Genomic DNA, 27,701 nt, shown 5'->3' with positions numbered 1-27,701 from the left:
GAGTAAATCAAAGGTACAAGGGCCTTCTGTGAAGTGTTCTAAATTGCGAGGACAAACTCCGGTGAGAAGACCAGCAAAAATGTTAAACAGACAAACTTCAAAAATCAGTAATCTAAATGTGAATGTGCAGACCAATTCCCAAATCGGGGCTACCCAGTTACGTGAAGTGATTGTTGATAGGGCAAATATAGCTTATCGGTATTCGTAAGTAGACCATTAGTCCTCCAATTTCTAAAGTGGTGGCAACACCCCATTGTTACTCGTAAATGGTATTTGCTGGTTTTAGCTCGGGCTATATTGGTCATAGTAGGTTCTGCTTGTTTTACACGGCATTTTTGAAATGCATATTTTAATGTGTTTCGATTTGGATAGGCTATATATTTTGCAATATTAGGGTCAGATTTGAAAAGAGCAAGCTCAGGAACCGTTCAACACTATTTTTAATGAAAATCAAACTATAGCCGTGAAATTTGTTGCTAATATTTAGATTTTAAACAGTCATATTTTGACCTTAACTGTTTTAATGCGCTCAAGTTGTGCCCTCTAATCATACAGTTTAAAATCCTGTGTGACATTCAACAGAGTGTTATATGTTCATCCTTCCATTCTTCTATAAAAAGAATGAGCAAGTGGTGTAATTTTAACTTTTTGCACCTGGCAAGAGCGCAATCCACGGGCGCATTTCACAAAATGTAGGGGAGGGAAGGGTCTCTGATGCATTTTTCAAAATCTAGGGTGGGGGCAAAAATCTACGGGGATAATTGTAGCAAATCCCCAAGTTCCCACATTAGCGTTTCTGTTATCGTCTCCCCCCTTCTAGAGGCGTCTTTTCTGTGCTTTTCTATTATGCTGATTGAAATGCCTTTTTGCATATTGACCTAGTGACGTACGGGACTACAAGAGCTCCTGGGCCGTTAAAGATGCAGCATTTTACCCTCCCAAGTCTTAGCCCGGTAATGGGCACTATAATTCATAATTTACGACCGAATATGCCCTCCCCCACCCTAAAATTTCTACAGCATGAATTGCGGAAAAAAATAGTGGTTGGTACTAAATGAGATACACACCGTTTACTAACTTGCGCTATTGCGTTGACAATGGTTATATCCATAAACAGAAAAAAGAAATAAGGGCTATAATTTTTCATAAACAGTAATTTGAAAGCCTCGCTTGACTTATTTTATTCATTACAAAATTTATTAGTTGATGCAAACCACTGTAAGCTGTGCATAAACGTTGAAAAGTGGGGTGCCTAAATAGTAGACTTTTAAACCCAAACTTTTAAACTGTTCTTTGAATATCCTTGAAACACATGTATAGAATGGATTCTTGAATGTCCTTCGATTCCTGATTTGATTTTGGTGGGAATTATCCAAGGGTCTGAGAATAAATTAGAATACTGATGCGAAGGGCCTCAAGTTTGTGTTTATGGTGACGTGGCCGGTTTTCTTTAAAAGATGAGATTTGTTCTTCAAAAATAATCGTAAAAGCTTTAAATATGACTATTTTTACTATCACACTGTCGACTTTTCACTAAGTGGTATCAAATTTCCGGTAATAATTAACACAGAACTCTTAGATTCACCATGTTCACTTTAGATTAACTCAGTATGCATCTCAGTTTGAGAAGAATATCGCGTAGTGTCTTTCAACTTTCAATAGTAAAGTAAAAATTGCCAAATTTCAATAACAAGAAAATGCACAAGAGGAGAAAAACTACACCAAAGAGGTAAAAAAACTTTAAACTGTAAATTGGTCCTTTTTGGCACTTACTGCCATCTATCCACCACTTTTTTAAATCTGCATAGACTTTAGTTTCATCATCAGTGTGCAATTTTTTACATAAATCACAGAAAGGATGTCTTACATTAAAACTCACGTCATATTCCTCCTTCCACCTCAAATATTGTTGATATTTAATAGGATCATTGCCAATTTCTTTTACAATATTTGCCAGTTCCCTAGGACTATGGTTCATAGCGTTGATATATGAATTGGCAGGCAAAATTCTTTCAAAATCTGCTGCACCATATACAATTGGTATGACATTATGCTGAAGCAAATTAAATAGCTTTTCAGTAACGTAATCTTTGCAAAGAGAGTTTTCGAAAGATAAATAAAATTTATAATCTTTTTCGATTATTTCATAACATTCTTTCCCCAGGGTTTTTGGACATGAATTGGATCCACATTTTCCATATATTTCGACTGGTACATGCTTACGCAGTTCTTCAACATACTTTTCTCTGCCACTAGATGTTAAGCAGTTGCTAACCATCCACGCCACCCACTTGTCTTTAGTGAACTTTTTGAATTCTTTCGCAATTGGTTTTTCTCTCTTCTTTATTTCTCCATAAAGCCATAATATATCAGAATCAGTTCTATATGTCATTGTCCAATTGAAGTAATTGTCATAACTGTTCTCAATTTTGAAGTTTTCTGGAGATTCCATTGAAAAGAATACATATCTTTGGTGGGACAGTCGCGCTAATCTGGCTTGAGATGGTTGGTACGTAGGTGCATGAAAAAGAACAGCACTAGCCTCCAATAGGTATGATTTATCGTTAGTGACATAACAGTTACTGTATTCACAATGGCGTTCTTTAAAAGGAGCATCTCCGAAGCCGAAGTGATAATCCACTGAATCGAAAAAAGAGTTCCACAAAAGTATAACTTTTGTGGAATTAGTTAGCTGCATTTTTAGACCATTCTGCTTGAGTTTCTTATCGTCAACTGAAGCTAAATATGCAGTATAAAAAATCATCAGTGTTGCAAATATGGATATACAAATAAATATCAGTTTAGCATACATTCTTGCCTCTTAGACCTAAAATATAAAATGAAAATAATTTTCATACACAATTGAAGATTTCAATTAAAATGAAACAAATCTCTCCCTGAAAACCTTCAAGGCTTATCTCTGGTCTTTATTCGTCAAAGAATTTCTTGTCATTTGTTAAAAGTGATATGTCATTTTGGAAATGGCAAGAATTTCTAAATCTTCCTTGGTAGGAAAGACCGGGGCAATATGGACACTTGTAAAATATGTACTCCCAACTCCTATGTACTCCAGATGACTCTGGATTAAAATTCATTATAGCCAAAATAGGCGACGTTAAGGGTGGAGACACTTGGTAAGTAACTTCCGTCGTTTGAATTACGAATTCATTTCTGAGAGTATAAATTTAGAAATTTTAAAAAGGGAAGTAAACTCCTTTGTTTTCACTGAATTAAAATTGTCAGCAAGCAGTATTTAATTCCACATTGTATTTAAGCCAAGTTGAAGAGAGTACTACTTAGGGCAGGAATTGGACACTTACAATTTTAAGTGGCACTTCTTGGAGAGGACATGTTGCAATTTTTATCGTAATTGATTAAGAAGCAATATGGACACCAATGAACAGGGTAATATAGTCAAGGACGTTCATGATACCCCACCTGCGGAACAATCTGCGCCACATTTAAATAACAATAGCTAATTACGTTTCACACGGCAAGAACTTATATAAGAAAGTCAACTACGGGCTTAACAGACGGGGAGATATTTGAAGAAGCTTTTCTAATGATTTACAGTGGTGTTTCCAAGAAGAAAATATTTAAGCAGCTCAATGTTCCTCAAACTGGGTAGAACTTTGGAAGGAAGTTCCCTTAAATGAACTTGAGAGTAAGGAACCAGGGGAATTTAAAGCTGAAAAATGGATTAAAAAAATATTTAGTGTTATTAAAGAAAATAATCTAACTAATTATCTTAAAAAAGCTAGTAATTTAAGAATTGTATCTAAGCCACGTTCAAGAGAGCGCTACTTAGGGTAGGAGTTGGACACTTAAAATTTAAAGTGGCACTTCTTGGAGAGGATATGTTTCACTTTTTATCGTAATTGATTAAGGGGCAATATGGACACCAATGACCAGGGTAATGTGGATAATCTAATTAAAGAAAACAATCTAACTAATTATCTTACAAAAGCTAGTAAGCCTAAAACAGTGCCGAATTTTGGCCTACCAGTTAGAAAAACGAAAAAGAAAAAGATTCCGGACAACTGATGAAATAATAAAATTGCTGGTACAGATGGGTTTACTTCCCTCCCGAAATAAAAGCCAAGTGTGTCTACCTGTTTTCCTCAGGCTAAAAGCACTGCTCAGGCAAAGACATTCAATCAAACAACAGACAGTGAGTTTTACGACAACTACTCGGCTATGTTAGAAAGCGGAGAGATTTGAAGCATATGCTATACAGAATGTTGACGAAACCAGCCTTACTACTGTGCAGAATCCCAAGACAGTCTTAGCTCCAAAAAAGTGCTAAGCAGCTAACACCACACGAGAGGGGTGAACTTATAACAATATGATGTGCAGTTAGTGCTACAGGTGTAGGAATTTCCCTTTAATAGTCTTCCCGCGCGTTAACTCCATAGCTCGTATGGTCTCTGGTACCCCTACTTGCACAAATGGTCCTGCTTATTTAAGCCGATGGATGACTGATCTTTTCAGAATTTTTAAAACACTTTCAGCAGCACACACGATACAGTCTTGCCTGAAAAGTCTTATTGATCAAGGACAACCATGCGAGTCTTATCAGTCCAGAATCAGTATGATATCCTAAATCGGAAGGGATTGTAATGCTTACTAGCCCACCACACAAAAGTCATAAGTTTCAGCTACTGAATAGATCTGTCTCTGGACCACTAATGTGTCTAAAGCACCTATGTGTCTGATCGTGTAGAACCAGCCTCTCCAAGTTTTAGTCCTCCCAAAAACAAGGATCTGTTTAAACCAAGCACATCTTCAAGCGCGTCTTCAGGATTACCAGTAGAGACGCATGTATACCCAAATATCTCCATTGGAAAAATTTCTCCTCACCCTTAAGTCCGTGCCAGAAAAATATTACGAGCCGCAAAAGGACCAAGAGCATCATAGCTACTACTGACAGACCTGTTAAGAATCAACTTATGAAAGACTTCGATAAATGAACAGCGAAACCTAAGGGAAAGAAAGTTTAAGAAGCAACAAAGCACAAATTAGCAAGAAAGGGAGGGGAGAAGTTTTGACACCATAGAGAGCGGTCAGGATGAAATGGAAGAAGAATTCAATCTTAGTGACTCAGATGATGAAAATATGCATGCAGAGATTGTGGAAGACATTGACTATGAAGATGTGAAAACTGGTGACTATGTCCTTGTATTAGAGGGTAAAATAGGGAAAATCCCAACCGACTCAATTGGCAAGATCATTTCACAGGAGAAAGACAAATACGAGGTACTCTATTTAAAAATACTTGTGCCTTCCAGGAAGTTCACGAGGACAGATCAGATTTTTACATGAGACACAGCAAGCATCAAAATGAACACCATTTGTACTCCATTATTTACTGGTGGTACTCTGCGATAAGCAGAACAGCATGTTCTTTATTTTTCTTCTATTTTGACTTTTTGCAACCCCTGGTATAATAAATATCAGTGTTCAAATTACCGTTACCAAGGGTCCATTATACCCCGTAATCCATGTATCATGGATAATTTTGCTGATTTTAGTTTGATCATTTTCTGTGAGAATCTGGTAAGAGGTACAGTTTTTCATATATAGCTCAAATATAGCCAACACGCTGAAATTAGTGTTGGTAGAATCTGTTGTACAAAAATGAATTTTACTAAAAAAGTTATTTGCAATTCTCTTAAAGAGTGTCCACAGTTCCCCGGTCTCCTCTATATGATGCTAGACACAGTTTCATGGGAAGTAGATCGCTATATGTACCATGTCAACTTTGCGCGCATTGAAATTTTGTAGAAGTGGATAAAAATTGTCATGCCAGTGCAAAAAACAACAACTATTTTTGAGTGCAAAAAAAGCGTAATTCTTGAGTTCGTTTCGTTTAATTAACAAGTACTGGTATATCAATCCAGCAAAATCGACTGGCAGTGCCACATTCAATGCCTCGCTTATCTTTACTACGAATCAAATTCAGACAAAGAAAGTCCACTTCGGGGAGCTAGGGTCTCAGAAAGCAGAAATGTCATCTGTCAGTGTATTTTCACTATTTTTATCGACACATGTTGCAAGGGCTATGCAGCAATATTTTTGTTTTGTTTTGACTTTACTCTTGACTTCCAACAGTCAAATTGTTTTTTTGGCCTGGAAGGGGTATCTGGATCTGAACATGAAACCTCTCAGTTAGTAATCGAATGCTATACCTCTTTTTTACAAAGACAGGTATTAAGCCTGTCGGCTAACCCTGTTTCAGCTGGAATCGGTCCTTGTGTCAGTAGTGTGATATTAACTACTGCCTTTTTTTCAAAGACATAGATTAATCGACTGCGGCACTGTCAGAGATACAGATACTGCGGTACTGTCAGAGATGTCAGAGATACGGCACTGTCAGATATATAGACGGTGTTTGGAACAGTGTTCTAGGATCTGTAACACCCGACTGCTTGAACGACAATTGGCTTAGGCTCCTTCAGCTGTGCAACATGCCCAATCTCGTGATCACCAACACCCTTTTTCAAAGGAAAGAAGTTCACAAATATACCTGGTATAGCAATGACGGGCGAACAAGAAAGATGTTAGACTACATAATCGTGTCCCGACGCTGGCGTTCCTCTATAACTAATTGCCGAACTTACAGAAGTGCAGAATTGGGAAACACCGACCACAGGCTTGTCGTTTCTAACCTTAGACTACGCCTGAAAGCCCATAAAAGTGACCACCGTCCTCCCAAATTAGACCTGAACAATCTCACAAACTCCAACACGCGCCAGGTCTATGCTGTCTCCATCTCAAACCGTTTCGACTGTATTGGTCAAATTTCAGAATCTGAAGAAGCATGGCAACTATTCAAGGACGGCGTATTGCTTTCGGCCGAAAGTACTATTGGTCGTCTGAAACCCAGAAAAAAGTCCTGGATATCGCAGGAAACTCTAGATATTATTGAACAGAGTCGCAAAGCACGCCTAGCGAAGGACATGGTTACCTACAAACGTCTAAATGGCGTAAGAAATAAATTCCTCCACGGAGACAGAAAGCTGTTCACCGAAAAAAAGGCAGCTGATCTCGAGGTGGCCGCCAGAAAGGGTGACACATGCGCCTTATACAAACACCTTCGGGATCTTACAGATGGAAAGCCATCCTCTCTAGGCCCTATCATATCTAATGATGGAAATATTATCACTGACGAGAGCGCTCAACTGTCCGCCTGTAAGGATCACTTCTCTTCACTTCTAACCCTGAAATATGTTAGCCAGCCCGACCCTGACCTTCTTCAAGTTGCATCCAACACCCCTGAGGCCCCGTGTGAAAGTGTGCACCACCCCTTCACCTCTACAGAAATCTTGAATTCTCTGAAACGGATGAAAAACAACCGAGCCCCAGAAGTCTGTGGTATCCCTGCAGAACTGCTGAAATATGGTGGGGCAGCGACCCTTTTCTGGCTCCAAGTACTGTTTTCCATAGTATTTCGTACAGAATGTATTCCAAAAGACTGGCGAGCGGGCATCATCCTGCCTCTCTGGAAACGGAAAGGCAGTCGCAGAATCTGCTCTAACTATCGTGGCATCACACTCCTCTCTGTGCCCGGGAAGCTCTTCGTTATGACCCTCCTGGACCGCTGTACCACTTTCCTCAGAAGCCAACGAAGAATCCAACAGGCTGGCTTCATGCCAGGAAGGTCCACCGTGGAGCAAATATTCACAATGCGGCAGCTGATAGAAAAGACTCGAGAATTTCAACAAAATGTTGCCTTTGTGGATTTCAAGGCTGCTTTCGATTCTGTCGACCGGCAATCACTCTGGCTCATATTGAAAACAACGGGACTACCAGCGAAGTACTGCAACCTTTTCGAGCGGCTCCACAAAGGGACTGAGAGCTGCGTGCAGGTCAATGGCAGACGCAGCTCATCTTCTGAAATCAATACTGGAGTCCGTCAGGGTTGTGCTGCTGCCCCAGAACTATTTAATTGTGTCATCGACTACATTATGACTCGGACCATAAACCACCTCCAGTTTGGGTTGCATTACGGTGATAGAATACTTTCAGACGCTGACTAAGCTAATGACTTTGCTCTTGTCTCTGATTCACCGTCGAAGCTCACAGAAGCCCTACAAATCCTTGCTGATGAAGCCTTAAAGATAGGGCTGTCGATTAATTGGCAGAAGACAAAAGTGATGTTTGTTGAGCCCCGTAATTCGCCACGTCCCCCGCCAGTCCTAATGGTCGTTGACAAACCAGCTGAAATTGTTGAAGAATTTACATACCTTGGCTCTATCCTCTCAAATGACGGATCAATCCTCAAAGATCTAAAACACCGAATTGCCAAAGCCTCAGTAGTAGTGGGAAGACTAAGTGCCCTTTGGAGGAAACCTTCTATCAGCCGTAGGACCAAGATGCGCATATACAATGCTTCGGTGGGATCCGTGCTTCTTTACGGAGCCGAAACTTGGCCAGCCACTCGGTCTGTGCTTAGCACCGTAAATATAGCTCAAACAAAACACCTTCGCAGCATTGAAGGACTACGTTGGCACGATTTTGTTAGCAACGAGAACCTCCTGGCGTTACCTGGTCAAACTCCCTTCTCAGTCCAACTCGCCCAACGAACACTACTCTGGTACGGACATCTCCTTCGCATGCCCCCCGACACTCCAGCACGAACGATTTTTGACTTCGATCCCGTGCTGCACGGCGGGAAACCCCCAAGAGGTCGTCCCCCAACTAGATGGAACGACACGACAGGTGCCTTCTTAGTCATGGCAAATATTCAGGAGGATGTCCACATCCTTGCAAGAGACCGGTCCAAATGGAGGCACCATGTAGCACCACTCTCGACGCCGGAAGCATTTCGGCAGGAGCATTAAGTCAAAGTTAAGTCAAGTTTGAATACACATTTGAATAGTGCCTTACAATAAAAAGAGAAATCAGTTCATCCCCTAATTCCCTGAAGAGACTCTTTCGATTGGATAAAACTGAGATAAAACCACTCTATGGTTGCACGGTACCGTGCAAAATAATTAATGTAAGAATTCGTGTAACCATACTTTCAGACATATTGGCTTGGGTAGTGTACAATGTTTATTGTTTTACAGAGTACGGAGAAATGAGCCTCCTATCTCCTCTATTCACCAGAAAAAGTTGGAGTGATCTCGAGCGATGATCTAGATCTCGAGTGATGGTCAGAGAAACATTACAAACCAGTTATAAACGACCCAGCTCCAGTATAAACTTGGATATCACTATTTGTGTATAGAACAGGGCTAACAAACTTGGATATTTTAGCTGGTAACAAAAACTGGTTAAAAGCACATAGTCCAATTAGTGATGTTTCTTTCGAGACACTTTATTTTTCTAAACATGTTTGGAATTTTCAGTTACTATGGGTCATAGTTTGCCCTTTGCTAGATTTTTAAAAAGGCAGTAAGGGGAAGCGTGAAAGAGGCTGGGTTGCAAGCCTCTATTGAATGGTATTCATATATTAAGATTTCACTGGTGCCCCTTTCAAGATTCCCAGGTTTTTTACTCCGGAAATGGCAGCAGAATGATACTCCATTCAGAATTCTCAGGCTTTCTACTCAAGCAATGGCACCACAAAATAATGCGATTACCACATGGTACTGACGCTACCAAGATAAATTTACGAGAAGCCTATAGACACGATCAAGAGCTTTGAAATGAGGGATTAAGTATTTCTCTATGATATTGTAGTAGCCTGCCATTTCTGCTATTCAGCACACAATTTATGTAACTTAACATCGGGCTGGGAGGGGTGATTTGCAAGAAGGGGAATAGATTGTTAACTCCAGACTTAGGTTTTTCAATCAAATATATATATTGTGATTATTTCCTTTGTAAGTTTCCCAGCCAATTCACTCCAGAAAGCCTTTCACTCATTTTTGGTGCCATAAGCAATGTCTGAAGTACTTATCACTACGAATTTATAAAAAGATTTAAAAAACTATCTTTGAAATGAAACTTTAGATAGCTTTCTATAATGTTTCAGTAGCCCACCGGAGGCATAAAAAAATAAGACACATAAGTTCATCGTATTCAACAAGGTTACTTTATATTTTCCTTGTAGTTTAAGATGAGGGACTGTAATTCATCTGAATAGGATTTTCAGCCATGTTGATCCGAAATGTAATTCTTTTCATTTCAATTCCACACTATTTTTGACACATTCAGGCTATTGCTCAAAATCTTTATAAATTTGTTTTCATAATAGGCGTTTACTATATGAATTAAGTAAAATATCTACTTGCCAACTGGTATTCCGCTCTTTACTAGTGTGCAGATATCGCTGCAACTACGATTAGTAGACAAGCTTATTGCAAACAATTTCTATGCTTGAAAAAACGGATAGGTCCTACACCAAGCCAAAATAAGATATATAAATACAAATTATGGGCCAACAATAAAATATCTCACAAACCACAGCAATATGTCAACTGATTCAGAGGTAAAATAGTATTAGGGATTTCAATAATGCGCGTAAGCATGCATTTTTAACCTAATATTATAAAACGGAAATAACTGAAAATTGTATTCCATTCGGATAAAGCAAGCACAAAGGTTGTACAAAGGTTGGGTGCTTGCAACACTGTCCAACACCATTGATAGGCCCAAAGCGTAAAGATGGGCATGGTAATTATATTCGGTAGAATCATTTAAAATTTTAGCCATATCGTTTAGATCATATAGATCGTTTAGCATAAGAGTAACCAATCTCGCTTCAGAAACCTACCTGATTTCAATATTTTAGCAACACTAGTTAGTGTGGGCAACATAATATATTATTCAAACACTTTACTAAAATATAAGTGTCGGCTTTAAGTAAGTATAGATTCCTTTCTTTTGAGTCCTTTCCAAGTTATAAAATCAAAGTAACTGAGTCACAAAAAACTATCTAGAACAACTACCGTACTACAACTAATACTAACAACTGACTGCAGCACCAAGCCACCTAAGGCCAACAAAAGTACACACTCCTCTATATTATTTATTCAAAGGCTTCCTTGTTATACCCTCCACAGAAGTTCCCATTTCCCTTAAAAATTACTTTACGACATCCTCCTAACCCAATCAGGGACGACCTGTTTTTTGTTTGACCCTAGATGGTTGGCCACCAAGAGCGATCTTTAACAACCTGCCATCCTCCATCCATAGAATGTGTCCTCGCCATCTCAAACTTTCTCTCGTCAAAGCCTTAGAAAGCGGGATTGATTCGTATAGCTAACCATTTGTGATACGGTCAGCATGTTGGTTACCCAAACAATCCTGATATCTAGCAAATTTTTTCCCAGATTTCGGAACGCCCACGCTCCAGACCCACAATTTACCACTGTCAATGCTGTAGCATCTAATATTCCAACTTTGGTTTGCAGATGCTTCGTATTCTTCCAAACTTTTTTTGTGAATAAATACAATGTGCCTTACCTATTCTATTTTTAACATTTAACTGCACCTACTATCCTTACAAAAATACTACGTACGTAAGTGAAGGTGTCCACTTGATTGATCTTTTAGTTACCAAAATTGCTTCTTCACCTTCACTTGCTCATTTTCTTAGCGACTTATTCTTCTCAAAATTAATTTTCAAACACATTCTTGCACCCTGAACCCTCTAAAAACTCATTAATTTTGTTTAATTCTGCTAAGTTCTACAGCGTGACTGTTGACAAGACAGTGGATGTGTCACTCGAGTCAGAACTAAGTATTGCCCTTTGCCACTGTAACAATTGCACAAGGCATGAGGATTTGGCTGGTGTTTTACACCTACACGAAACAGATAACTCGGACAGCATTGGAAAGTTCGAGCCGATTATTAAAGGTGAAACGCTTGGAAATGTTTTGTTAGATTTTTCTTCGTTCTCTTGCTTGAACATCAAGGAAAATCATTTCCATGGGTAGCAGTGATATGTCCTCTTTTTCATGTTTCAATACCTCATTTTAAAGGAACTTACTATATCCATTCGCTTTTGTAATTAACTAAACATAATGCTAAAGATGAAATCCATTTTTTTTTACAAAAACCGCATTTTATTTACAAGATGATGTCATACTGGGTATGATGTCATATTTGAGTGGATGATTGAAAAAGACTCTTACATTAAAGATTAATGTTAGCAAAACATTATAAATCAAACTCTGTTAAATCTAGACAACATTTACGTAAGTGCAATCGTCTCCTTTGTAGATGTGTTTATATAAATAAATTACCGGACCTACCCTGCCAGTATGTTCAACATTCACATCGCAATGAAAACGTTTCAGTAAATATACCTTATTACTAGTAAGAGATAACAAATAACCTTATTATCGAGATTAGTCTAAAACTTTTTCCACAAAACAAGTTTTTCAAAGAAAAGTAAAACGCTCCTTTAATCCAAAAATGAGCGGAAATTAAGTCATATAATCTTCCAAGCGTAGAACTACCACAAATCACTATCAATAAATAAATGAAACTCAAAACGAACAGAAATTACAATAATTAGCCAAGTCAAGCTCAAAACGAGCAAAATTAACATTAGTATGGCTGATAACCCCCATACCTTCTCAAAAACAGAACATAATTTGCGCTTTACCGAAAGAAAAAAAAAGCGAATGACCGTGGATTGTCAGTTTAATTGACATAGATTTATTGTAGTTACTGTTCGTTTTGAGTTTCATTTATATATATAGATAGTGATTTGCGATAGTTCTACGCTTGGAAGATATTTTGACTTTATTGTCATTTTTGGCTTGATGGAGTTCTTAAGTTTTCTTTGAAAAACAAGTTTTTTGGAAAATATTTTTTAAATTAATTTCTGTTCGTTTTTATTGACATAGTCTTTTTCATTAAAAAAAAATTAATATTTTATATCTTTTCAGTTTTTTTCAAACAGTTCGTGGTAACGAACTGTAGTAAGAAGCGACCCGGCTCAATAGCAACCGAAACTCTAAAGAACGAAATTTTGATACCAATAGTTATATCAAAAGAATTGCGCTTTAATGCTGATTTTAAATATATAATTTTCATCAAGTTTAGTTTTACCCATCAAAAGTTACGAGCCTGAAAAAATTTGCCTTATTTTCGGAAATAAGTGAAAATTTTAATTGAAAAATCCACGACCCCCTCCCCTCCTTATTAGGATTGTATTAAAATTTGAATTAAAATGGAATAGCTGTGGGCATCAAGTCACGGCTAATTGTAGAAAAAGCCAAGACAGATAGTCCAATTGAGTGAGAAGCAAACCTAGCATTAATCCCCCCCCCCTTATAAGGATTGTATGATGTTAGTTCATTTGTTAATATATGTCTATCTACTATCCGTCCACGCGTCATTCCTAGGGCAGTAGAACCAAGATAGATAGTCATAGAACTAACGCAACCATAAACACAATGCCTTATAATTTAGTTTAAAGCAATTTTTAATTGTAAAGCATAATGGGCCAATTACATGATTGTGGTCGGTTGGCATACTCAATACCCCTAAAGTAGATTGCTGTACTGTTCTACTATGCTGAAAAAAATGGCTGTCTCAAAATTTTGACTGGATGCGTTTGGAAAATGAATGGGCTTGAGACGGGTGCTTGCCTTCCAATCTCTGTTTACTCTTAAAAAGGACATTAGAACTTTTTATTTTGAATTGAATTAGCTCCTTTAAATTTCAAATCATATTTCTAACAATTATAGAATGGTTTTGCCTATGATATTGCTTATATACTCTTTTGAAAACCTGCATGCATACAGTTTTTTCGTCTAATTGAAACTCCTCCTAAACTTTCCCAAAAAGTTTGACCTTAATACCCTTAGCGTCATTAGTTACATAGCCTAATTGCAGTGGTAGTATTGAAAGTATATACAACTCACACTTAAAGGTGTGACTTAATAATATAATTTGTTCTTCAGATATTGCTTTATCGCCTTTTTGGAAGTCCATATGCTCATATTCTGTTTTGATTTAGTTCAACATCTGCCTAATATCCCTTAAAAGCTTCATCTTAATACCCTTAGATTGCACAGTAGCAATAGTTGTAGCAGCATCAGTAGTAGTACGCACATAGCAGCTTTGGTTTCTTCAACATCCCCTTCAACACACATTGAAAGTTTCAGTTTAATACCATCAACCGCTCCTGAAGACTTTCTGATGCGTCCGCTAGACAACCTGTATGGGCATAATATGTTTTGAATTAATTCCATTTAATTTCTATATATCACAAATTTTTCACCTTAATATCCTTAGCTTTAATACCAGTAGAAGTAGTATTAGAAGTAGAATTAACTGAGTAGCCCAAGCTTTAGTAGCAATAGCAGTAATAGAAGTAGTAATAATAGTAACAGTAGTATTAGTATGAGCAGTGCCATTAGGATGAAAATATTTTCTTTTGGTTAGTTCAACATACTTCACAACAGGCTCTGTTAGTTTCAATTTCACGCAGCAAACTGCCCCTTGCTCTTACACCCTTTCGACAACCTGGATACAGACGGCGTGTTGTGATTCAGTTCACCTTCCCCCCTCGAAATTTCTAAGAAATTCCACCTTCATACCCTTAGGTATAATTGTAATAGTAGTCACAGAAGTAGTATTAACATATTGCCTCTTGATCAGTAGAACATCCCTCTCATCAAGTCCTAGAAGTTTCAGCTTAATACAATTATCCGCTGCTATGAAATTGCTATACATGCTATTTTGACAATTTGCAAGCACATAGAGCTTTGCGATTTCGCCCGAATTTCCCTCAATACTATAAATACAGTAGTCTGGCAGTAATAGTGGTGGTAGTTGTAGTAGTATTGCTAGCATGCAAATATTGCTTTTTTGATCATACCCATACCATTTCCTGAATTCTCCAAAATAATATACTCAGTTATTCCCATGTTACATCCTTTTGACAATCCTTATTCAAATAACGTGTTTTGATTCAGTTCAACACTCCCCTCAACATTCTCTGAAAGGCTCACCTGAATGCACTTCGTCTTCTTGGAAAGTAAAGTTCAAACATGCATACCTTTCTCAATAACATATACTGTGAGTAAACCATGAACAAGTTGCCTAGCTTACAGCCCTCGTCCTGAGGACTTTGGGGAGGTTGACATCCCCAAAGACACAATTACTGGACATTTCAACGCGGCTAAACAAAATAGATCTTTTAAAATTTCAATCGGATTTGTTTGAGGGAATGTTGGGCTTTGAGGGGGGCCGATCGCCCTCCGTTCCTTTTTGACTCTTAAAAAGGGCACTAAAACTTTGAACTTCCAATCGAATGAGCTCGTTATGGAACGAACACCTGCTCCATAAAACCATATATCCCGTGGGGCTGCGGGTCATAACTTACAATCCTTGCCCAAGGGCTCTGGGAGATTGTATCCACCCTAAAGACATTGTTATATGATTTTTTCGCTATTGATAACAAAATGGCTATCTCACAATTTCAATCGAATGCGTTTTAGAAAGTGGGGGGCTAGTTGCTCTCTGTCATCTTTGACTCTTAAAAGGGAACTAGAACTATACATTTCAAATTAAATGAGCCTCTTCTAATGTTCACACGAGCACCCCTTCCATAGGAACCTTGAATGCCTCTGGGGCATGACTTAAAACCCTTACTATCCACCCCAAAGGCCTTTTTATATGATCTTTGGACGAATTTTTAACAAATGGTTTTCTCAAAATTTTTATCGTATGCATTTGGGGAAAATACAACGTAGGGAGGGGGCGGTTGTCCCCGATCACTTTAGCTTTTAATAAAAGAAATGAGAACATCTGATTTCCAATCCCATGAGCCACCTCCAGAATTTATACAACCACCCTTTCCAGAAAAACCTTATATGCCCTTCGGTTGTCCCCGATCACTTTAACTTTTAAAAAAAGAAATGAAAACTTCTGATTTCCAATCCCATGAGCCACCTCCAGAATTTATACAACCACCCTTCCCAGAAAAACCTTATATGCCCTTAAGCATAACTTACAACATTTGCACTGAGGGCTGTGGGGGTTGTCATTCTCAAATATTTAATTTAAAGACGTATCAAAAAAATCTGCCTTATTTTCGGAAATAAGTGAAAATTTTAATTCAAAAATCAACGACCCCCCCCCCCCCCCTCCTTATTAGGATTGTATAAAAATTTGAATTAAAATGGAATAGCTGTGGGCATCAAGTCACGGCTAATTGTAGAAAAAGCCAAGACAGATAGTCCAATTGAGTGAGAAGCAAACCTAGCATTAATCCCCCCCCCTTATAAGGATTGTATGATGTTAGTTCATTTGTTAATATATGTCTATCTACTATCCGTCCACGCGTCATTCCTAGGGCAGTAGAACCAAGGTAGATAGTCATAGAACTAACGCAACCATAAACACAATGCCTTATAATTTAGTTTAAAGCAATTTTTAATTGTAAAGCATAATGGGCCAATTACATGATTGTGGTCGGTTGGGATACTCAATACCCCTAAAGTAGATTGCTGTACCGTTCTACTATGCTGAACAAAATGGTTGTCTCAAAATTTTGACTGGATGCGTTTGGAAAATGAATGGGCTTGAGACGGGTGCTTGCCTTCCAATCTCTGTTTACTCTTAAAAAGGACATTAGAACTTTTTATTTTGAATTGAATTAGCTCCTTTAAAATTTCAAATCATATTTCTAACAATTATAGAAGGGTTTTGCCTATGATATTGCTTACATACTCTTTTGAAAACCTGTATGCATACAGTTTTTTCGTCTAATTGAAACCCCTCCTAAACTTTCCCAAAAAGTTTGACCTTAATACCCTTAGCATCATTAGTTACATAGCCCAACTGCAGTGGTAGTATTGAAAGTATATACAATTCACCCTTAAAGGTGTGACTTATTAATATAATTTGTTCTTCAGATATTGCTTTATCGCCTTTTTGGAAGTCCATATGCTCATATTCTGTTTTGATTTAGTTCAACATCTGCCTAATATCTCTTAAAAGCTTCATCTTAATACCCTTAGAATGCACAGTAGCAATAGTTGTAGCAGCATCAGTAGTAGTACGCACATAGCAGCTTTGGTTTCTTCAACATCCCCTTCAACACACATTGAAAGTTTCAGCTTAATACCATTAACCGCTCCTGAAGAATTTCTGATGCGTCCGCTAGACAACCTGTGTGGGCATAGTATGTTTTGAATTAATTCCATTTAGTTTCTATATATCCCAAATTTTTCACCTTAATATCTTTAGCTTTAATAGCAGTAAAGTAGTATTAGAAGTAGAATTAACTGAGTAGCCCAAGCTTTAGTAGCAATAGCAGTAATAGAAGTAGTAATAACAGTAACAGTAGTATGAGTATGAGCAGTACCATTAGGATGAAAATATTTTCTTTTGGTTAGTTCAACATACTTCACAACAGGCCCTGTTAGTTTCAACTTCACGCAGCAAACTGCCCCTTGCTCTTACACCCTTTCGACAACCTGGATACAGACGGCGTGTTGTGATTCAGTTCACCTTCCCCCCTCAAAATTTCTAAGAAATTCCACCTTCATACCCTTAGGTATAATTGTAATAGTAGTCACAGAAGTAGTATTAACATATTGCCTCTTGATCAGTAGAACATCCCTCTCATCAAGTCCTAGAAGTTTCAGCTTAATACAATTATCCGCTGCTATGAAATTGCTGATGCATGCTATTTTGACAATTTGCAAGCACATAGAACCTTGCGATTTCGCCCGAATTTTCCCTCAATACTGTAAATACAGTAGTCTGGCAGTAGTAGTGGTGGTAGTTGTAGTAGTATTGCTAGCATGCAAATATTGCTTTTTTGATCATACCCGATATCATTTCCTGAATTCTCCAAAATAATATACTCAGTTATTCCCATGTTACATCCTTTTGACAATCCTTATTCAAATAACGTGTTTTGATTCAGTTCAACACTCCCCTCAACATTCTCTGAAAGGCTCACCTGAATGCACTTCGTCTTCTTGGAAAGTAAAGTTCAAACATGCATACCTTTCTCAATAACATATACTGTGAGTAAACCATGAACAAGTTGCCTAGCTTACAGCCCTCGTCCTGAGAACTTTGGGGAGGTTGACATCCCCAAAGACACAATTACCGGACATTTCAACGCGGCTGAACAAAATAGATCTCTTAACATTTCAATCGGATTTGTTTGGGGAAATGTTGGGCTTGGAGGGGGGCCGATCGCCTTCCGTTCCTTTTTGACTCTTAAAAAGGGCACTAAAACTTTGAACTTCCAATCGAATGAGCTCGTTATGGAATGAACACCTGCTCCATAAAACCATATATCCCGTGGGGCTGCGGGTCATAACTTACAATCCTTGCCCAAGGGCTCTGGGAGATTGTATCCACCCTAAAGACATTGTTGTATGATTTTTTCGCTATTGTTTATAAAATGGCTATCTCACAATTTCAATCGAATGCGTTTTAGAAAAAGTGGGGGGCTAGTTGCTCTCTGTCATCTTTGACTCTTAATAGGGAACTAGAACCATACATTTCAAATTAAATGAGCCTCTTCTAATGTTCACACGAGCACCCCTTCCATAGGAACCTTATATGCCTCCGGGGCATGACTTAAAACCCTTACTATCCACCCCAAAGGCCTTTTTATATGATCTTTGGACGAATTTTTAACAAATGGTTTTCTCAAAATTTTTATCGTATGCATTTGGGGAAAATACAACGTAGGGAGGGGGCGGTTGTCCCCGATCACTTTAACTTTTAAAAAAAGAAATAAGAACATCTGATTTCCAATCCCATGAGCCACCTCCAGAATTTATACAACCACCCTTTCCAGAAAAAACTTATATGCCCTTCGGTTGTTCCCGATCACTTTAACTTTTAAAAAAAGAGCCCACCTGAGGGCTGTGGGGGTTGTCATTCTCAAATATTTAATTTAAAGACGTTTCAACAAAATGGCTATCTAAAAATTTCGATTAGATGTGTTTTGGCGATTGATTGATGTGTGGGGTTTGGGAGGGGGGGGGGGCTTTTTTCCCTCCAATCACTTTCGACTATTAAAAAGTTCCTTTCAATTTCCAATCGAATGATAATTTTTTGAAGTTTCTACGGCAACAAATGGGCATCTCAAAATTTCTGTCAGATACTATTTGGGAAAATACGAGGTATGTGTGTGGGGGCAGGGGTATCCGCCCTCCGATTACTATGAATCTTAAAAAGGGTATTAATAAACCTGACTATCAGTCCAATGAGCCCCCTCTGAAGTTTACACGATCACCCTTTGTGTAAAAAACCTTATATGCCCCAAGGACATAACTTAAAACCCTTGCCCTGAGGGCTGTTGGGGGGAACAGGGTTGTCATCCTGGAAGACATAATTTCTGGACCTTTTAACTACACTAAACAATATGGCTATCTGAAAATTTTGATTGGATGTGTCTGGGAAAATGGTGCACGTGGGAGAGGGTTAGTTGCCCTCCAAACACTTTCGACTAATAAAAGGGGTACTAGCCCCTTCAATTTCCAATCGAATGAGCCTTTTTCGAAGTTTCTACAACAACAAATGACCGTCTCAAAATTTCTATCAGATGGATTTTTGGAAAATACGAGGTGTGGGGAGGTATCCATCCTCCGATCATGGAATCTTATAAGAGGCGCTAGAAATTGTGATTACCAATTCAATAAGCCCTCTCCGAAGTTTATGCGACCACCCTTTCTATAAAAACCTTAAATGCCCTTGCGACATAACTTAACAACACTTGTGCTGAGGGCTGTGGGAGGGTTGTCATTCTCAAAGACATAATTTCTGGACCTTTCAACTAGGCTGAGCAAAATGGCTATCTCAAAGTTTTGATTAGATGTGTTTTGGGAATTGATGGGTGGGAGGGGAGCTTGTTGCCCTCAAATCAATTTTGACTATTAAAAAAGTCCCTTTCAATTTCCAATCGAATGAAAAAATTTTGAAGTTTCTACGACAACGATCGGCCAACTCAAAATTCCTATCAGATGCACTTTGGGAAAATACGTGGTGTGTGTGTGGAGGGAGGGGTATCTGTCCTCCGATAGTTTGAATCTTAAAAAAGGTATTAAAAAATCTGACTACCAATCCACTGAGCCCCCTCCGAAGTTTACACGACCGCCCTTTCTATAAAAACCTTGTATGCCCCTAGGACACAACTTACAATTCTTACCCTGAGGGCTCTAGGGGGGGGGGGGTATCATCCTCAAAGACATAATTTCTGGACCTTTCTTTACACTGAATAAAATGGTTATATAAAAATTTTGATTGGATGTGTTTGGGCGAGAGGGGGTTAGTAGCCCTCCCATCACTTTCGACTATTAAAAGGGGCACTAGCCCCTTCAATTTCCAATCAAATGAGCCTTTTTCGAAGTTTCTACAACAACAAATGGTCATCTCAAAATTTCTATCAGATTAATTTCGAGAAAATACGAGGCATGGGGGGGGTGTATTCACCATCCGATCAGTGAATCTTTAAAAGAGCCACTAGAACTTCTGGTTACCAATTCAATAAGTCCCCTCCGAAGTTCAAACGATCACCCTTTCAATCCTTGACCTGAGGGGTCAGGGGGGTTGTCAGCCTCAAAAACATAATTTTCCAGACCTTTAAATTATGTTGGACAAAATGGCTATCTCAAAATTTTAATTGGATGTGTAAGGGGGAAATGGTGGGCATGGGATAACTGAAAATATGGCTATCTGAAAATTTCTATTGAATGTGTTCGGGAAAATGGTGGGGATGGGATGGGGGTTAGTTTCCCTCCAATCGCTTTTAACTATTAAAAGGGGTACTATTTCCTTCAATTTCTAATCGAATCAGCCTTTTCCGAAGTCTCTACAACAACAAATGGACACCTCAAAATGTTTATCAGATGCATTTCGCGAAAATATGAGCCGTGGAGGAGGGGGTGTATCCACCCTCCGACCGCTGAATCTTAAGAGGCAATACAACTTCTTATTAGCAATACTATGAGCTCCGTCCGAAGTTTATACGATCACCCTTTCTATATAAACCTTTTATGCCCCCAGGGCATAACTTACAACCTTTGCTCTGACAGATCTCGGGGGGGGGGGGTTGTAATCCTCAAAGACAGAATTTCAGGACCTTTAAACTAAGTTGAACAAAATGGCTGTCTCAAAATTTTGATTGAATGTGTTTGGGAAAATAGTGGATGTGGGAGGGGTGTTAGTTACCCTCCAATCACTTTCGACTACTAAAAAGGGCACAAGCCCTTCCAATTTTCAATCGTAAGAGGCCTTTTCGAAATTTCTACAATAACTCCTTCGATACGAAGTGTCCTGGTCGACCCCCCTCCTCCCCCAGAAAAGAAGAAAATAATACATTGTACCCACGTCGCTCTTTACTTAGGCAGTGCTAATGCGCTGCCTATGATAATAATTTACCAGTCCTGAATCGGCTACTAATAGCTATTTTTCTCACTAATCTTAGATTTCTCTTACTTTTTAAAACGTATTTTTTTAATTTTTGGTTACTATGGGCCGACCATTTCGTTTTATACGTTTAATTCTGAACGTTTGACTGAAAAAAATTCCTTTTTACTCTCTCCAGAGGTTTACCTCTATTTATGTTGTCCCCTGATAGACAATATAAATACCATTTCAATAGTCCTCAAGAGTTTTTGTTCGATAGTTTTTGGCCCTGTTCGGGCCAGAATATGGCCCAAACAGGCAGTTTCTTTTGGCATAATCTCTTTTCTTACTTAAAATGGGGGCTAGATATTTAAACGGTCATTCGAGTGAACCCTTTTCCAATAATTTGGGGCTATTGGCTACAGTTGGTCACAAGCATGATCATTCTTCTCTGAAAAAGTAAAAAAATCTTTATGTTGTCGATAGCAGCTTTGTAGTTCTTATGCATATTAATATCATTGTATAATTGCCGCCAAGACTGCGTTTCTTTTTGGAGGACTTGTATTCGTATCTCTTACACTATGTCCATTTTCATTCCTCCTTTTTTGTTAAAGCTTTATTCCTTAATCTCTAATCTATCCTTTTTAATCTTTAAGTCAAATCAAACAGTTCGTGGTAACGAACTGTAGTAAGGAGCGACCCGGCTCAATAGTAAACGAAACTCTAAAAAACGGAATTTCGATGCTAAAAGATATATCAAAAGAATTGGATTTTTATGCTGATTTTAAATGTATAAGTTTCATCAAATTTAGTCTTTGTCATCAAAAGTTACGAGCCTGAGAAAATTTGCCTTATTTTGGAAAATAGGGAGTAACACCCCTAAAAGTCATAGGATCTTAACGAAAATCCCACCATCGCATTCAGCGTATCAGCGAACCCTATAGAAAAAATTTCAAGGTCCAATCTACAAAAATGTGGAATTTCGTATTTTTTGCCAGAAGACAAATCACGGGTACGTGTTTATTTTTATTTTATATTTTTTTTTCCTCCAGGGGTCATCGTATCGACCAAGTGGTCCTAGAGTGTTGCAAGAGGGCCCATTCTAACGGAAATGAAAAGTTCTAGTGCCCTTTTTAAGTGACCAAAAAAATTGGAGGGCACCTAGGCCCCCTCCCACGCTCATTTTTTTGCCAAAGTCAACGGATCAAAATTCTGAGATATCCATTTTGTTCCGCATAGTCGAAAACCATAATAATTATGTCTTTGGGGATGACTTACCCCCCACAGTCTCTGGGGGAGGGGCTGCAAGTTAAAAACTTTGACCAATGTTTACATACAGTAATGGTTACTGGGAAGTGTACCGACGTTATCAGGGGGATTTTTTGGGTTTGGGTGTGGGGTTCAAGGGAGGGGGCTATATGGGAGGATCTTTCCTTGGAGGAATATTTCATGGGGGAAGAGAAATTCAATGAAAAGGGCGCAGGATTTTCTAGCGATAAAAAAAAAAACAATGAAAATATAAACATGAAAAAGTTTTTTCAATTGAAAGTAAGGAGAGGCATTAAAACTTAAAACGAACAGAGATTATTACGCATATGAGGGGCTCTAAAAATACTTTAGCATAAAGAGCGAGGTATTTAGGAGGAGATAAATACTTCGCTCTTTATGCTAAAATTTTTTAAAGTAATTTCAACTATTTATTCTACGGCCTTTCTGATTCAGGGGTCATTCTTAAAGAATTGGGGCAAAACAAGATTTAGTGTGAAGAGCGAGGTATTAACGAGGGGACCAACCCCCTCATATATATAATCAAAAATACAAGAATATAGAAGTTTGTTACGTAAGTTAATTCTTAAGTTACGTATATTTTTTACTAATAAAAACGTTCGTTAAAAATTAAAAGATCTAGTTGCCTTTTTAAGTAACCGAAAAATTGGAGGGCAACTAGGCCTCCTTCCCCACCCCTTATTTCTAAAAATCGTCTGATCAAAACTAAGAGAAAGCCATTTAGCCAAAAAAAAATTAATATGCAAATTTCATTTTAATAACTTATGTACGGAGAGCCAAAATCAGACATGCATTGATTCAAAAACTTTCAGAAATTAAATAGAAAAAACAAGTTTTTTGAAATGAAAGTTAGGAGCGACATTAAAACTTAAAACGAACAGAAATTGCTCCGTATATGAAAGGGGCTTTTCCTCCTCGACACCCCGCTCCTTGCGCTAAAGTTTGATTCTTTCTCGCAACTCTACTTTTTAAAACAATAAAAAACTTTAGCGTAAAGAGCGGGGTGTCGAGGAGGAAAAGCCCCTTTCATATACGGAGTAATTTCTGTTCGTTTTAAGTTTTAATGTCGCTCCTTACTTTCATTTCAAAAAAATTGTTTTTTTTATTTAATTCTACTAAATTACCGTCTCTGGTTAAAAAAAGCGATAAAGCAAAAATGTAGTCTTGATAACCCTCTCCTTTTAGTCTTGGTAATTTTTCAAAGACAAGATACTTCAATCCCCCCTGACCCTAAAAGCTTTTATACCATAATAACTATATACCATAATACTAATAACATATACCATAATAACATAATAATTTTTATACCATGGCTTTTATAACTAGCTAATTTATATTTAAAATCATATTGACTTACAAAGTATGCATAAAATAATAAGCTTACGTTTCTAGTTATGATTTATGTTCACATACAGCGATTCCTTTGCTATGACAAAATTAAAAGTAGATGTGTCTAGATATAAACGGTAAATTTGATAAGAATGGAATAGTTTCATCAGTTCTTTTTAGCGTCTTTATCACTATGTAAGAAAGATAAGCTGTTTCACACGCTATTTTTCCGTTTTAAAAGTCATTTACAAGGCACATTTCTTCGTAGGAGAATTAAAAATTTGTTTTCAACTTAACTGCTCTTGTGGTCTTTTCCAAATTAATTTAATAAAACGTTTTCCAAGGAAGAGGTTTTTCAAAGACGAGCAAAGAGATGTTAGTCCTAAAAAGAACAGAAATAAATTCATTTAATAATTCCAGCTAAAAACGAACCGAAATTTTTCGGTTTTAGTTCAAATTAACAAGGTCCGGTTTGAATTGGATATTTGTGAACTGAGAAAAACGGATCTATTGTTATAGTGACTAAATTTATATAACCAAGTGATCGGATTAGTGCATCTGGATTGGACAAATTCATTTCTCGCTCGATTATATTTTTTTAGCGATGTGATGTGTTACTCACCCCCCACCCCTTGCCGATAAGTCCCGTTTGATGCTTTCAAATGAACTGCTGATCTATAACCCTCCTGAAGCGGATTTATAATCAAGATTTATCAAGGCTAATGTTTCACAAAAGTCGTTCGACGAATTCAGAAAGGCTTTGAGCGGAAAACTTGAGTCTGTTATTTCTATGTAGACTGAATTAAATACTAAGCTAGACTTAATTACTTCTGAAATTGCATCATTGAGAGCGGAGACCGCCGCCAAAGATATGAGGCTTAATAAATTTGAAAAAAAAACTATCGATGAGCACGAAGACAAGTACCAGGCCTTAGAAAAGCAGCTACTTCTTCTCGATGTAAAAAATCGTCATCTAAACCTTATTGTTCATGGTCTACCGATAGAAGAGCCCGAAAAAAAAAGTTGAAGGTAGCATGACGAAACTAGCTAGAGAAAAGCTAGCTAGCAAAATAACAATAAAAAAAGAGCTATCGGATTGCTTCACGTATAGGTAATATCACAAATAGGCGTATCAAGCAAAATAACCTGCACAAGGAGTCCCCCGTATTTATTTCATTTAGCTCAGAGGGTGATGTCCAGTAGATCGTGAACAACGTTAATAAGCTAAAAGGTAGTGGGAATATAATTTCTATAAACCTATCCCCTGCTCTTAATCTGATTCGAAACTCCATGCTCTTGAAAGCAAAATAAATTAAAGAGTCGCATCTCATCGTCTCCTCTTGAGTGCGTCATAAGGGTTTTTCAGTAAATGAAACCCAAAGCGAAGAGAAAAAAATGAATAATCACATCGAACAAAAAGATAACAGATACTGATACAGAAGAATAGCCCAGCGGGCATAGAGACGAATATCCTAGTGGATATTAGTGCATTTTTTGGGCGTGGATCCCCTACCTCACCTTTACGAGTCTGCCCACAAAAATACCAAGAGCCCCCCCCCCCAACATTCCAAAGTGTCGGCTAAATTTCTACCTGCCATATCAAAGATGCTGCATATATGCTATTCTGATAACCTGGGTACACAGTTTCTTCCAGTTTATCCCTGCTTCTCTCTGATGTCAAAAGCGGAGGTTTACTTGGCCTTAATACCTCCTGGAAATTTCAATTTGATCTCCTAAACTCTTCCTCAATTAATGTGGATACGCTTTTTTGATAACATGGGTGCACATGGTTTCATTGGGTCTATATTCCTCCACCACTAGGAACAGTTATAGTCCGACAGGGCTCACAGTTCCAAAATTTTTAAGAGATTGGAAATCAAATATTAAGTGTTTTCGAGGTCTGCTTGTCCCTGCCCAAGCGCTCCCTGAAAGTTTTAATCTAATCCCTAAGACCGTTCCAAGAGTACTGCAGATAAGCTACGTTTTGATAATCTGGTAGCACATCGATTCTTTTGATTTGCCTCACTACTTTGCTGTGAATAGATTATACATTCCTAGCAGGATAATAGTACAGAAACAATCGTCTGGCTCACAGAAACAACATTTTCTCTCCCTCAAACCAAAACTAAAGGTTCACTTCAAATCCTTAATAGTTCCTTAAAGTTTCAAATTTACACCCCGAGCCATTTTAGAGACTAAATTGATAAGGTTACACAACATAGTGTTTTTCGATTATCTCGCTAATTAGACTTGTTTACATTCTAATTCCCATACGGGCTTGTAGTACATTAATGTTTAGATGAACTGAACTTTTTTATACGCTTCCCATCCCACATTAAACAATAAATTAAAGTCCCCTTACCAACGCCCCATGCTTCCTGAACGTTACAAGTGTGTCCTTAGCCGTTCACGATATACTGGATACTCCCTTTTGACCGTTTGAATAAATAAGAGTATTTTGATTTTGCTCAACACCCCCTTCCTCACCATCCCAATCTGGATAAACATACTGCCTATTGATTTAGTTAAAAATCCAATAGAACATTTTCTGAAAGTTTCAACTTAATATCCTTGACCATTCCCGATATATAGGTAGATAAACCCTTTTGACCATTTGGAGGCATATAGAGTCTTTTGATTTAGTTTAACATCTCTCCCTCAGCATTCTCTGAAGTTTTAACTTAATACCCTTGGTCTTTCCTAATATATTGCAGGTACGCCCTTTTCACCACGTGGATGCACATAGTATGTTTGAATTTATTTCAAGCTCCCCCCCCCATTATTCCCTTAAGTTTCAACTGAATATTCTTAGCTGTTCCTGATATATTATATATTCGCCCTTTTGACCACTTGGATGCATACTTATTTTAGTTCCACATCTCAACTCAGAATTCTTTCGCTTGCATAATTCCTCGGATCTGACGCTCAAATTCACTCAAGAATCAGAGGTAGAAATGCGTCCTCCATTTTTGGATGTCCTGGCACATCGTAATGCCCCATGTTTTGGGTTTGAGGTCTGTAGAGACCTAAAAACGGTAAAAAATACTTCAATTATTCTTTCAATCATTCTCTTGCGGTGAAAAGAGGAGTGGTCACTGCCCTAGTTGATAGAGCACTACAAGTTTGTTCATCACGTTTCCTTGATTCAGAGCTCAAATACCTTAAAAACGTTTTATTTGGGAATGTGTCATCCGATTAGTTTAATAAATTTTGTGATTGAAAAACGTAACAAAAAGTTATCAAAAACTCAAACAGAAAACACAGATCAAAATAAAAAGTCGGTTTATCTTGGTCTCCCTTATGCAAAAGAGGTTTCAGACCAAATTGCAAAAAATCTAGGGAAAAATAACGTACGCACTTAATATAGACCCGGTAAAACCATCACTTCACAAATTTATCAAGGTTAAGACCCTATCCCGAGAGTTGAAAACTCCGTGTCTACAGAATTCCTTGCTCCTGTGGTCCATCAGAAAGACTAAACAACGGTTTAAAGATAGAATAACTCAGCACTCTACTTCATATGATAATGCCCTTAAAAAGCGGAAAAATAAAACAGAAAATTTTGACTCAGCCCTTGCGGAACACAATTATGACCACCGAGACCAATACTATTTTTACTTAACCAAACTAGTTTAATCCCGAATGACAAAGGTATCGTCCAGCACTACAAAGAGGCTTTTGGGACCACAAATGACAAAATTATCTAGCTTGGAACAGAGATACTGGAGACTAAGAATAAGTGATTCATATTTCGGTTTTCTCAAACGAAAATCTAGCACTTTTATCTCTCATG

The 27,701-nt window shown here is 37.9% G+C and overlaps 1 protein-coding gene across 4 annotated transcripts; it reads right to left on the bottom strand.

The window, feature by feature from the left end:
• Positions 1-1,165: 1,165 nt before the first annotated feature.
• Positions 1,166-26,934, bottom strand: LOC136025035 (alpha-(1,3)-fucosyltransferase C-like). 4 transcript variants are annotated; one of them, XM_065700681.1, is made up of 2 exons: positions 26,771-26,934; positions 1,166-2,827 (listed from the first exon to the last, which is right to left on the bottom strand). In XM_065700681.1, exon 2 carries the CDS (start codon positions 2,810-2,812, stop codon positions 1,649-1,651), a length of 1,164 nt encoding a protein of 387 aa, XP_065556753.1. In that variant the 5' UTR covers positions 2,813-2,827; positions 26,771-26,934; the 3' UTR covers positions 1,166-1,648. The 4 variants fall into 4 exon arrangements, with proteins under 4 accessions (XP_065556753.1, XP_065556754.1, XP_065556755.1 ...); XM_065700682.1 differs by lacking the exon at positions 26,771-26,934 and adding an exon at positions 23,937-25,420; XM_065700683.1 differs by lacking the exon at positions 26,771-26,934 and adding an exon at positions 23,964-25,419 and having other exon boundaries at positions 1,166-2,739.
• Positions 26,935-27,701: the final 767 nt, after the last annotated feature.

This window comes from Artemia franciscana, chromosome 3, assembly GCF_032884065.1.
Source record: "Artemia franciscana chromosome 3, ASM3288406v1, whole genome shotgun sequence".
NCBI lineage: Eukaryota > Metazoa > Arthropoda > Branchiopoda > Anostraca > Artemiidae > Artemia > Artemia franciscana.
This window is presented reverse-complemented; position numbering and strand designations above follow the sequence as displayed.

Coding starts and splice junctions, on each gene's coding strand:
- LOC136025035 (XM_065700681.1), bottom strand. CDS start 2,812: ATGTATGCTAAACTGATATTTATTTGTATATCCATATTTGCAACACTG.